General features: G+C 34.4%; 1 protein-coding gene across 3 annotated transcripts in view; it reads right to left on the bottom strand.

The window, feature by feature from the left end:
• GRM5 (glutamate metabotropic receptor 5) overlaps nt 1-13,156 on the bottom strand; it is a 454,770-nt gene that overhangs the window by 131,511 nt on the left and 310,103 nt on the right. For all 3 annotated transcript variants that reach the window (XM_033121038.1, XM_033121039.1, XM_033121040.1), the window contains exon 4: nt 6,060-6,295. In XM_033121038.1, coding sequence (XP_032976929.1) covers nt 6,060-6,295 — 236 coding nt within the window. The remainder of the gene's footprint in view (nt 1-6,059; nt 6,296-13,156) is intronic.

A 13,156-nucleotide genomic window follows, 5' to 3' on the forward strand; every position in this document is an offset into this window, starting at 1 on the left:
ATAATATAAAATACAATTTTTATGGTGATTTTTCTACTCATTGTCTGGCATAAAAGAAAACATATTGTAGATTAGTCAAGAAGCATAAAATGTGAACAATAACTAAGAAAAATCAGTCAATAGAAGTAGACTGACAGAAGATCTATATTTTAGAATTAGAAAGAAGGACCTTAAAGTAAATATAATCAATCAAGAACATATAATCAAGAGCATATAATCAATATACTCAAGGAAATAGTGTACAAGACTGGAAAAATGGATGAGAAAAACTTCAACAGAAAATTGGAATCTATAAAAAGAATTAAATGGGTATTCTGGGACTGTAAAACACCACATCTGAAATTAAGAACTTCTTATTTTGGTTAACAGAAAACTAGACAGCAGGGAAGACATGATTAGTGAAATCAAAGGCAGAATAATAGAAAAGAGTCAAACTGAAGCATATATAGAGAAAGAAAAAGATATGAAAGAGAGACTAGAAAAAAAAAATGTGTGACGTGTGAGAGTCAAATGACTTAACATAGGCAAAATTGGGTACCAGAAGGAACAAAGAGAAATGTGGCAAAACAAAAGAGAAGGAATGTTTCTGGAAGTAATATCTGGGAAACTTAAAAAATGATGCAAATCTTTAATCCACAGTTTTAAAAAGCTCTGGAAACCCTAATAAAGAAATATATGATGGAATTTTTTCCTAGTCTCATCATAGTCAGCTATAAACTAAAAAGAAACTAACCATAAAGGCTTAGAAAAAAGATTTATTGCCATTAGGGGAATAACATTAAGAATATAGTTACTTCTCAAAGAAATCATGGAATCCAGAGAAAAAATGGAATGCTGTTTTTAAAAATGACCCCTAACCAAAAGAAAACCTGCATATATAGATTGCTATACTCGTTGAATAGATACTTCAAAAATAAAGGTGAAATAAAGATATCCCCAATGTGGGGGCTGGGGGAAGCTGATGTAATTTGTTGGAAGTAGACCTACATTACAAGAAATAATAAAGGAAATTCTTCGGGCTAAAAGAATCACAGATAAAGCAATAAAGGGCACTGGAGTGGGTAAGTATATGACTATTGACCATTTTCAGCAAAAATCATAACAAAGCTTAGTAGTATAATAATATATATAACATATAAAAGTAAATTATATAGCAATAGCAAAAAGAGTATGAGACGGTGAATAGACTAAATTGTCTGCAAGATTCTTGATTATAAACAAGAACCAACTTAAACTAGTTTGTATTAAAGTAAGGATTCAGTTAGTAATTTCTCTTGAAAACTCTAAATGAATTATACTAAGAGATGAAACAAAATGTTGAGGTGGTAAAATAGAATAAAAAGTATTGGTTAATCCAAAAGGAGGAATAAAGAATTAAAGAACAAATTGGAGAAATAGAAAACAAAGAGCAAATGAGAGAACTAGTAATAAGCTATGTTCCAATTGGACAATTTTCTATGAAGCATCTGCTAGTATAGCCATTGCACAGTTATTTATTTTTTAATATTTATATTATGAAGTTGCATAAGTTTTTCTTGAAAGAAAATCAATACTTAGACTGTCATATGTGCTGCCATTTTGAACTTTCTGACATTGTTGCTTTGAGAGCTAGCTACAGAGATGTATATATGTAAAAATTCATCAAGCTGTACACTTAAGATTTGTGTATTTTATGCATATTACTATACGTACATATTCAACAACAACAACACACACACACACCATACATAAATGAATGTGCTTTCCATAAAAATGTGGTGTGTGTGTGTGTGTGTGTGTGTGTGTGTGAGTGGTGGGGGGTCCTAAAATCATACATTTTTTAAAAAGATTTTTTTATTATTGGGGAAGGGGAACAGGACTTTATTGGGGAACAGTGTGTACTTCCAGGATTTTTTCCAAGTCAAGTTGTTGTCCTTTGAATCGTAGTTGTGGAGGGCACAGCTCAGCTCCAGATCCAGTTGCCATTGTTAGTTGCAGGGGGCGCAGCCCACCATCCCTTGCGGGAGTCGAACCAGCAACCTTGTGTTTGAGAGCCCACTGGTCCATGTGGGAATCGAACTGGCAGCCTTCGCAGTTAGGAGCACGGAGTTCCAACCGCCTGAGCCACCGGGCCGGCCCCCTAAAGTCATATTTTGAAGTTCTATTTTTGTATTTGGTTTTTGGAAGAAATAACCTTCATTCATTTTAGAATGTTTAGAAAATATAGAAAGATACATACATTCTGGAAGACATATATCCTAATTCCAGTTAGATGTATACATAGTAATGGAATTGCTAGGTCATAGGCTAAGCATATGTTTAGATTTAGCGGGTATTGCCAAGCAGTTTTCCAAAGTGGTTGAGGTAATTTATACTTTCATTGAAATGCATGAGAGTTCAAGTTGCTCTGTACCCTTGCCAACACTTGGTATTATTTTTTTTAACTTTAAACATTCTATGTGGTTGTACTGTGTTATGATTTAGATTGTCATTTCCATTACATATTATGAAGTTAAGCTCTTTTTCATATGTTTATTAGAAATATGGGCATCCTCTTTTCTAAAGTGTCTGTTCAAGTCTTGTGCACATTTCTTCAAGTCAATTACCTTTTTAATATCTAGTTTGAGAGTTCCTCATCTACTTTGGATACAAGGTTTTTGTTAGATATATGCATGGTGAAAATTAGAAATGAGCAATGAACATAAAATAATTTCAAATGTTAATCATAAAAATACCAATGTTCATAAAAGTTTTATTTATAATACTTAAAACTATAAATAAGATACCTCTCCTAGCTTTTATAGTTTGCCTTCCAAGAAGCTCTTAAGAAAAACAATCAGAAATTCAGCTACAGGTATTTCCACTCTGTATCAAGACATTTTGCTTATTGAACTATCTATTAGGTTTAAGTTACTGTAGACAATGAACAAAGTGAAACTTTCTTGTCTGCAATGAATGATAAATTCCTAATCTTTCTTACCATTCCAACTCAAAAATGATTGTCTTATGCACACCTGTCTGATAAAAGGACTTAATTAAGTACCTTATATTTAGGGAAATTCTACTCATATTTGGCAGTGTTACAGATATGAATAATCTACATAGGCCTTTTTGAAGGTGGGGATTGAGATGCTAAAAGGATTTTTGAGTAAACAGAAAATATGATCAAAAGTAGAGATTAATGAAAATTTGAGTATTATTGTATTCCATAGTCATACACAAATAATTTTAAGATTTATTTTTCTTTTTGGTATCATGACATATATATTGACAATTATATAATTAAAATTTCATGGTGACTCTTTAAAACTATAATATTGTACCTTTTTAGTAGAGCATATTGGTTAAACTCTACACAAACCTGAGTTCAGTTCTAAGTTTCAGTATTTAATAGTTATCTGACCTTGAACAAGTCATTTTTGTCTCTTAAATCTTGGTTTTGTTATCTCTAAAATAAGGATATAATAGTGCTTCCCTTATTGAGAAGACTAATTGAAATATTAAACATAAGTGTTCATGTTTACATACAAATTGACATCTGTTATCAGATAAGATCTCAAGGGGGTGAGGGATTAAAGAGTGCTTTTCAGTACTGGAGTATGGAACAAATTCTGAGCAGAGAAATCACATCAGGGTTCATGTGAGAAGCAGAGAGCTATAGCAACAGGTTCAAGTGAAGGATTTTACAGAACGATTTCCACAGAAATAATGTTCCCATGGAAATCAACCAAAGAGTTTTCCAAGAATATATCTAAATAAGACTTCCAGCAGGAACCAAGGAGTAAGAGAAACAAGGGAAAAGACACTTCTGACAAAAAGGAGTGGGAAAAGAAGAATATTAGTACAAAAGAGCATAAAGACCAATTGGAAAAATTTCCTTAGCCACACTGGTTAGGGGTTGTCACTAACTCGTGAGTAAAGAGATGAGATCAGATCTACTGCTTACCCTTTATAACTCCTAATGTAGCTACATAAACTAATCTTTATGTAATCATAGAATCAGAATGCAGAGAGGCATAAGCTTTCCAAATCTCAGGAAGGGGAATAATTCTGTGTCCTTCAGAAACTGAATAAATTTGTGAAAGATATGAAAACAGTTATAAAAATTGAAATTGTGAAACATAATCACAATGCTGTTGATTAACACACATTTCTTCACGAAAATAAAAACAAAGGGATGAATAAGTATTTGAAGATTTTGGACAAGAGCTAGCAGAATCTGAAATGAGAGAGAAGCAAACCTAGTCTTACACCATGCTTCAATGATTTCTGGATTTCACTGACCAGTATAGTACCCACGCTCCAGCATCACACTCTTCCCCACCTACACAAAGAGAAAGTGATTTAAGGTTGCTAAGATCTTATTTTACCAAATACTAACATTTAAAAACAACCACAAACCACCATTTACTATCTCCACCATTTCACAAAAGAATGAACTGATACCCAAAACATACAATCTATATGGACTCAGGGGAAGATGCATTATGAAAAACTACCTTGTTCCTATTTTCCTTATTTTGGTGCTGATACGTGAATCACAGATGAAGATGCCTACACCACCAAATAAGACATTTTACTCCTATGCAAATTCATATAGAATTCTTTTTACACAATATCGGATAAGGCAGTACCAACAAGTCCCATATCAATTTTAACAAACCTAAATCTTTGCGAGCATTGACATACAAGCTCAGACAATTAAGTTCGCGAACTCATCCTAGAAAAAGTGCTACATACCTCATTGCTGAATATCAATCACTATGCTCACCTTCAAAGTACTTCCCTTGGGAAGTTATGCACCAACTCCAGTGCCTAGTCCACCCTTCAGAGCAATTTTGGAACTCTTTTTCTGGAATGGCCATCAGAGCTGTCATCATATTACCCTTGATGTCCTGAATGTCATCAAAATGTCTTCCTTTCAACATTTCCTTTATCTTTGGGTAAAGAAAGAAGCTATTGGGGGCCAGATCAGGTAGGGAGGGTGTTCCAATATAGTTATTTGTTTAATGGCTAAAAACTCCCTCACAGACAGTGCCGTGTGAGCTGGTACATTGTCGTGATGTAAGAGCCATGAATTGTTGGCGAAAAGTTCAGGTCGTCTAACATTTTCATGCAGCCCTTCAGCACTTCCAAATAGCAAACTTGGTTAACAGTTTGTCCACTTGGCACATATTCATAATGAATAATCCCTCTGATATCATAAAAAGGTTAGCAACATCGTTGCAACAAGTTTGTAACCTTAATTATCAGACCTCGCATATATAAATATTGGTCCTACCTGGTTATTAAAGATTTCTTTTGGACGTGCTACAAATAATAATAAGCAAACCTTTTATTTAACCATTACAGCACTGACAATGTTGAATCGCATATTTTTGTTAACATGACTACCTCCCTCAATAGACACTAAACTCCTTGAAGGCAGGAACTAGTTCTCATCTTGCTACCCCTACAACTACAGCAATATTTGGTATATTTACTGAATGATTTAATGAATGGCCCTGTTCAGGTTATATATCTTGATTATCCATAGCATATCCCTGCTACTATTATGATTTATTGGTGCAAGTAGAAATTGGCTCTCTCCTTCAATATTCACTTATTCATTCTTTATATATATGTGCATATATATATATATTTAATATATGTATTAAATAAATAAATTATCTATCTCTATCTATCTATCTACATATACATATATATAGATAGATATTCCTTACTATGTGCCTCGCACTGTGCCAGCTACTGAAGATAATCAAAATGAGCAGAACATAGATGCCATCGAGGACGATAAGGATAGTCCCACTCTGAAGCTCACATTATCCTTTTAGCGCAGTGACAATTTTTTGAACGATATAATATAAATAATCTAAACATTTTGAATCTCAATAGAGTGAACACTGTTCTGATGTTTTTCTTAGAATAGAACCTGTTTATCACTGTAAGTAGCAATCCCCACTCTGTTTATACACGAGTCTTCCTCTCTAACATATTACAGCCACTTTCCCCATGACACAGTTTATTTCAATTGGAGCCTTAGCTTTGTCCACTTTAAATAAAACAATAAATCTGCTTACTATTGCAAGTCTTGTTGTATTTGCTGTTCTCTTGTGCAAACCCTTCCAGTCGGCACTGAAAACGATGCTGCCAAAATTCTTGAAACCAAGGGTTCCGAAGGTTTGTTTCTGGCCGGAGTTTCAGATAATAATCATCAAACCACTTGACATCGGGAGATTGGAGCTTGATTGTGATTCCACCAACAGCTTCTCGCTGATATCCATCTGTCACATCATACCTGTCAGCCCAGCCATCACTGTGGGGAAACAGAAAACCCCTTAGTTTAGAACAGATATCTCCTAAGCAAATGATTCCATTGGTTTTCCTTTTGAAAAAGATGTAATTAAATGGCTACCTCAGGCCACACCATGGTCTTGTATTACACCTGCATGATGATTGAGATAGCAGCTTGTTAGAATACAAAATGTGAAACATAATGGAAACTTTGGGCTAAAGAGTGCTGGAAGGCACCAACCTCACTTACCTTGAACTGCAGAGAATAATCTAATGCTCTGGCAGCATTTCACTGATTGCTAAACAGAGTGTATGCCTGGAAGCTGCATAATATCACTGATTCATACTATTTACTGAACATTTTATAACTAGGTCACATTAACTGTAAACACGTTCTTTCCCTTTACAGTATTTATTATAGTGATCATAAAATAAGAATTAAAAAATATTTTAAAAGCATGTCTACTATTAATTTAACCATCCTGTGACATGATACTCTTTTTTTCTTTCTCTCTCTCTCTCTCTCTCTCTCTCTCTCTCTCTCTCTCTCTCTCTCTTTTTTTTTTTTTTACACTTTATAAGTGAATTACAGAGACGTTAAAAAAACTTGCTGATTATGGTCATTCTATTAAATATTGATTTGTCAGAGCCTCAGAGCCTCAAACTGAAGTCCTTTGTAGTCCATAGTCCATATACTCTTTCTTATCCTATGCTACGTCTCTAATACATTTAAAATACACGTATGAAATTATGTTTTACTTTAGAGTGATTGAAAAAACTGAACAATGTGTCGTTGAGGATGGTGTCAGGGATCATACTCAACACTGCTATCGTTCCATGCACTGGTCATTCACAGCAATCTAGGAATTTTAAAAGAGTTGAAATCAGAGAGTTCATGTTATAATGGTAAGAGTATAACAGAATAAGGAAAAGTATTCTAAGCTTATTTGGAATATTGGAAATAATAGATATGAAATGATGTTTGTATCAAACTTGGTCACATCTAGGGGCAAAAAAGACATGACTTTTTCCATCCTCTCTCCCACTGAAATATATACAACTTGTGTTATGTATGTGCGGGGACTCAGTGGCACTGTCCTTCCATTGAAGAGATGCAACAGCTCTTTCGGGAAATATAAAGAAAGTGAAGGGACAATTTAACAATGTAAAAAAGTAGCACCAAAGAGCGAGGAGAAGGAATATGGAAAGGTTTGAAGGGAAGAATAGATTGGAGCCTCCTGAATGCAAAGCAGGAAAGTGTTTGAAGAAAACTGGGTTGGTGGGGAGTGGGCATGGGGGAAAGGATGAAGGAAAGGATTTATATTAACAATCATTGTTTACTTCATTGCTATTCAGATATTTCTATTTATCAGACTGTTAACTTATTGTTGTCATCCTTCAAATGCATTTCTGTCCTTCATTTTTATAGGCAGAAAGCATGCTCCAATATTTTGCACATAAAATCAGTGCCAGGGAGACTATTATGGAAGTAATTAATTAATGTAAATGAAAAGAAGCCATTTAGTTTCTTTTCAGTATGCTCTGCTACATCAACTCTGACTTAAAAATTGATAATGAGAGTTGTTTCAAAGGTCATAGATTATGTATTAAGATATCATAGGGGCTTGAGACAACGTGAGATGTTTCCTCAGACGTCGATGGGTAGAAAAAAAATAAACAAAATAAACCATTTCTTTCTCCTTGACAAGAAGGTATTTCATTAAAATTTATCTATGCTGAAATTTCAAAAACTTCTTGGTAGATCAGGAAAAAAATAATAATGCAATATGTTTTGTCCCAGTGTTAAATTTTGTTATTTCATACATTTTCTTCCTTCAAGTTACTCATTTTCAGCTGCAGAAGATTTTATTTAAAGCTGACAAGTTGAAATGAAGTGGGCTTGTTTGCCTCACTTTTTCCCTCTGTTTTGGAGGGTTTATTATATCACTGATATGAGAGTGTGGTTCTCATTGGCACTTGAGGAGATGCTTGGGCGTGCTGCAAATGGGACAGGAAACTCTATTTGTCAAGCACCATTCTCCAAGGAAGAAGAGATTTAAATTGCTCCTTTTGTTAATGCTAGCTTGCTCTTATGTAACATTATGATTGTGAATATTACATAAGAAATGTAAGATTACAATGGGTCTTATTTACCCTTCACAATTCATTCATTGAATTTAATGGGGATTGGAAAAGCCTGACTTGATAAACATTTTTGGGGTAATATTTCCATAAAAAAAACCTGTCAGAACCAGAGTGTTAAATCACTCATCTTTCATCATGTTTTTTAGCATTTTTTTTAAGTTATAAATCTCTTAAGAATTTAGCCAGAGATGATATTTTATTAGGAGCCTATAAGTTACAGTTGTGAGTTTAAAATAACTTTGCTCCATTTGTTTTCATTCAACAGCAAAATAAAAATCATAGAAGAGTTTGTGTGTAAACAGAAAATTCCAATATCTATGTGATAAAACAGGGTTATTCTATTTAAATTTATTGGGGAATATCTGCTGTGTAAATCGCAAGGAAGTTCATTCCATGTTGGCTAAGTTAGATGGGGCTGTATTGAATTCAGGTTATTAAATAGTAACATTTTCCTAAAAGTGTTCTTTTATGATTTTTGTTAAGATGATAGGGTGTATTTAAGTAAGGAATAAAGTAAGTCAAATGAAATGCCAAGAAAAACTTGAGCTTACTTTTCTACTGTCTAATGCTTTCAAGTACATTGATAGAGTGGACTGTCAAGATTCTGGCATTACTTTAATGCCTTTGGGTGACATATTTTACCAAATCAGGAAAAAAAAAAGGAGGGGTAGATAAGGAAACAAACAGGAGAGGTATCACATTTAAAGCACTTTTCTAGATCTATCTATCTATCATCTATCTATCATCTATCTATCTATCTATCTATCTATCTATCTATCTATCAATCATCTATCTACCTACCTACTTACCTGCCTACCTACCTATCAGTCCATCCATCCATCCATCCATCCATCTGTCCGTCCGTCCGTCCGTCCGTCCGTCCATCCATCCATTCATCCATTTATCTAATTTCTCTCTTTTCTCACTGGGTGGCATTTTATCTGTCTCCTCATAATCTATTTCATTATTTTTTTCTGTATCTCTGACAATGAGTCGATCCTCATTATTTGAAGATTCTGTGTCTGCAAATTCAGTTAATTGCTAAAATTTATTTGCAGCCTGCAGCCCCCAAATCAATACTCATGGCACTTTTGCAGTCATTGGCAGATACGCACAGAGTGACAGTGCCTCCTTATGTGCACATTCCCAGCTGAGATTGAATAAGGCAAACCTCTGCTTTCTTGTTTCATCTTTCATGTGTCTTGTTCGTGGTCAACTCAGTGTCGAGTCTTTTGCGTGTGTGTGTGTGTGTGTGTGTGTGTGTGTGTGTGTTTTGTTGATTTCTCTGTTTAAAATAACCCCCAAGCATAGTGCATGTTTATCTCTATAGTTCACAAGTACAAGTAGGCTGTGATATACCTTACATAGAAAATATATACGTTAAATCAGCTGCATTCAGGCATGAGTAAAGTGCTATTTTCTGTGAGTTTAACATTAATGAATCACAATCTATATGAAATCAGTGCCTTTAGACAGGAACACACATAAAGCACTGCTATGTATTGGATGGTTGATAAAAATGTGTGCCTAGAAACTCACAGAAATGTAAACCTGTATTTCCCGTAGGGGCAATGGTCAGTATTCACTAATTCAGTGTTTGGTGCATGTTTATAGAACATAACTACTGTGAATAACAAAAATTGAGTATACATATATATTCTAAATTTGGATGTTCTTTTAGTCAGGCATCCAGTCTTTATTTGGCTATAGAAACAGAGTAAGTTGGACATTTGAAACAGGAAAAAACACGTGTAACTTACTTAGGTTGGCTTAAATAAGGAGCAATCTTCAATATGCACCCATTCTCAAAACACCTCCTCAGTAGATAGCCTTAGATTCCTTTAAATCTTCCCTGCAGACATCTTAAGGACATGCTCTTATAGCAAGAATTTACTTTCATTTTCTTCCTAAGATTTCTTTACCAAAATATATAAATCTACCCTTCCCCCTTTCTCCTCTCAAACTACAGTTCCCATTAATTCTCATAATTAGCAAATCATAAAAGTTTAATTCTGATCAGTTTTCAATCAGAAGATTGAAAGATTTAAACAAGAAAGCTCTTGTTTTAAACAAAAGTGACTCTGGAATTCTCCAGTCAAAATTCATCTTCTATATCTCTATAACTTTCCTTATTTTGTTCAACATTTATTAAATATGTACCTATCTTGGACTAAATTATTTTGTGGCAGTGAACAGTCCCAATATCTCAGTGGTTTAGAACAAACATTTATTTTTTTCTCACTGCAAAAAGCCTGTAACTCTTCTCTGTGTCACCTTCATTCTGAGATATAGTCTGAAAGAGCAGTTTCCTTCTGGGATATGGCCTGCCTTGTAGAGGAGAAAAACAGAAAGTGTAATGGAACCATGCAATGGTTCTTAAGTGTTCTGCTTAGAAGTGACACACATTTCATTGACCAAAGCAAGTCATATGGCCAAACCTGACCTGAATGGGATAGGTATGCATGATTTTTACCTTAGAGAGTATCAGTGAATATTGGGAAGAAAAATGTAATCTACCACAGTTACTATGTGCTGAAATTGTATCGAAACAGAAAATATAAGTTAAATAAGTTTTAGATACTATACTCCAAGAGCTCACAGTCTAGAGAAAGAATGAGGACAGATATATAAATAAATGACCACGTAAAAATGAGTATTGTTATAGATATGAACCATGACCCACCTTCATAGGAAGAAAGAGAAGATTTGAACTGAGTTTGAAAAATGTGGATAATGGAGCAATAGTAGTATTTTGAAATATTCTACAAAATGAGAAGGCATTTGTGAATCGGAATAGTGAATATTAAGCATTGTAGCTAGGTATAGTGTAGGATAGTGAACTAAGGAGAAAGTCAGTTGAGGAAGACCAACTGTGAATGGTCTTTTGTACCATCTCAAAAGTTTTGAACTTCACCATTTAGGTAATGAGGAGCTAGAGGTGACTTCTAAGGGGGAAATGATATAAAGAGAGATGAGAATTGGATGAACTGTGGTAGCAGTGTGAGTGACAGATCAGAGTGGTTGTAGATGACTGGTAGAGAATCAAGTTAGACAATATGTTGCAATGGTCATGGAAATCTATGCAAGACTGAAGTAAAGCAGTACCGTGTTTCCCTGAAAATAAGACTGGGTCTTATATACCGTATTTCCCTGAAAATAACACGGGGTCTTATATTGATTTTTGCTCCAAAAGACGGATTAGGGAAGATTTTCAGGGAATGTCTTATTTTTTCACGTACAACAATCTACATTTATTCAAAATAGTCATGTCATCTTCTTCAGAAACAGTGTCATAACGTACTAAATGCGTCCATCTGGCTGATGTTCGTAACTGGGGCTTATCTTCGGTGTAGGTCTTATTTTCAGGGAAACATGGTAGCAGTGGGGATGAAGAGCCTTATTTGTAAGGAATTCTAGGAATCTCTAGGACTAGATGTGTGGATAATAGGTGGTGAAGGGGAATTTTTATGGTTTGTGAGAGAAGATTAGTGATATTGTAAGTGCTATTGTAGCTCCATGTCCTAGATTGTAAAATACAGGAAGAGAATAGGTTTAGGGTGAAAACGTAAGAAATTAATACAAGCTGCGGTCTGTGATGATCATATTTCCCTTTATATGCTCTCTAGAATTTCTTTTCTCCTGGATATCCATCTATCCTGTACACAGACAATGGATTTGAATGTTAAAAGAAAATACAAGTTAACATGTGGTTCCAGCACCATATTAACCCACCCAATTCTATTGTTTATATTTTTGTATGCTGAATAATAGCTGTTGGCATTCAAACAAATGAGAAAAAAAAATATAGAACTGTAAAAGATCGGATACTCTATACCATTATATCCCTATAATATAAATATTATAACTTGAGAATTATTATTTTTTATCATTCATTGTATTGGATTACTGGTATATAAAGCATACAAACAGTTATGGCTATATGACAATTACTGCAGGGTTTACTACCACTAGATTTAATATCAAAATATATTTCTGGAATGTGGAAACCTGTGAGGAAGAAAAATAATTCTGAGAAAATTATGAAGAAAAAAGGTTTATGAATTATTGAATATTAGTGTAGAGATGCTAAATAACTTTAAATTTTGTCTCCCTTACAAAAATCTAAATCTGTAAAATGCAGACCGTATAATCTTTCATTCCTTTTCTCATTTTCTGTCAATGTATGTTTTAAGTTACTGCTACAGAAAACATAAAAATATATGTAGCATGGAAAATTGCATTGGGTTATTCTTTAGTGTCTCCATGTTCTATTCATTCCAATCTATTAACTTAATAAGCATTTTGAATCCTTACCCTGTGCATGCAATCTGCGTAGACACTGTGGTAGGTTCCAGTACATGCCCTTAAGGAGCCAATAGTCCATTAGGCATGACCTGCTTCAATGGGCAATGCCGACTTCCAGCCCATTGGAAGTTTCCTCATTTTTCCTACAGACTGAACGTCTTTCCTACTCCATCTTTCCACAAGTATAATTCATTAGGTTTCTAGTCACTGAATCCTCACTTCCTGAAAATCACATTCCTGCCCTGCCTCCCTGAGATTATTCCCTGATCACCACAATCAGTATTCTAGGTGTTTCCAAACTCTTAATTCTTACATTTACAATTTCTTAATTCATTTACCTGGAAGGCTAATCACATACAATGGGTAGGAGGATGTCACTAGTTGAACTCTCAAATGGCAACACGATCATTTAGTATAATGCCACAGTTCTTGG

The sequence above is a fragment of the Rhinolophus ferrumequinum genome, chromosome 11, assembly GCF_004115265.2.
Source record: "Rhinolophus ferrumequinum isolate MPI-CBG mRhiFer1 chromosome 11, mRhiFer1_v1.p, whole genome shotgun sequence".
In the NCBI taxonomy this organism is placed as follows: Eukaryota; Metazoa; Chordata; class Mammalia; order Chiroptera; family Rhinolophidae; genus Rhinolophus; species Rhinolophus ferrumequinum.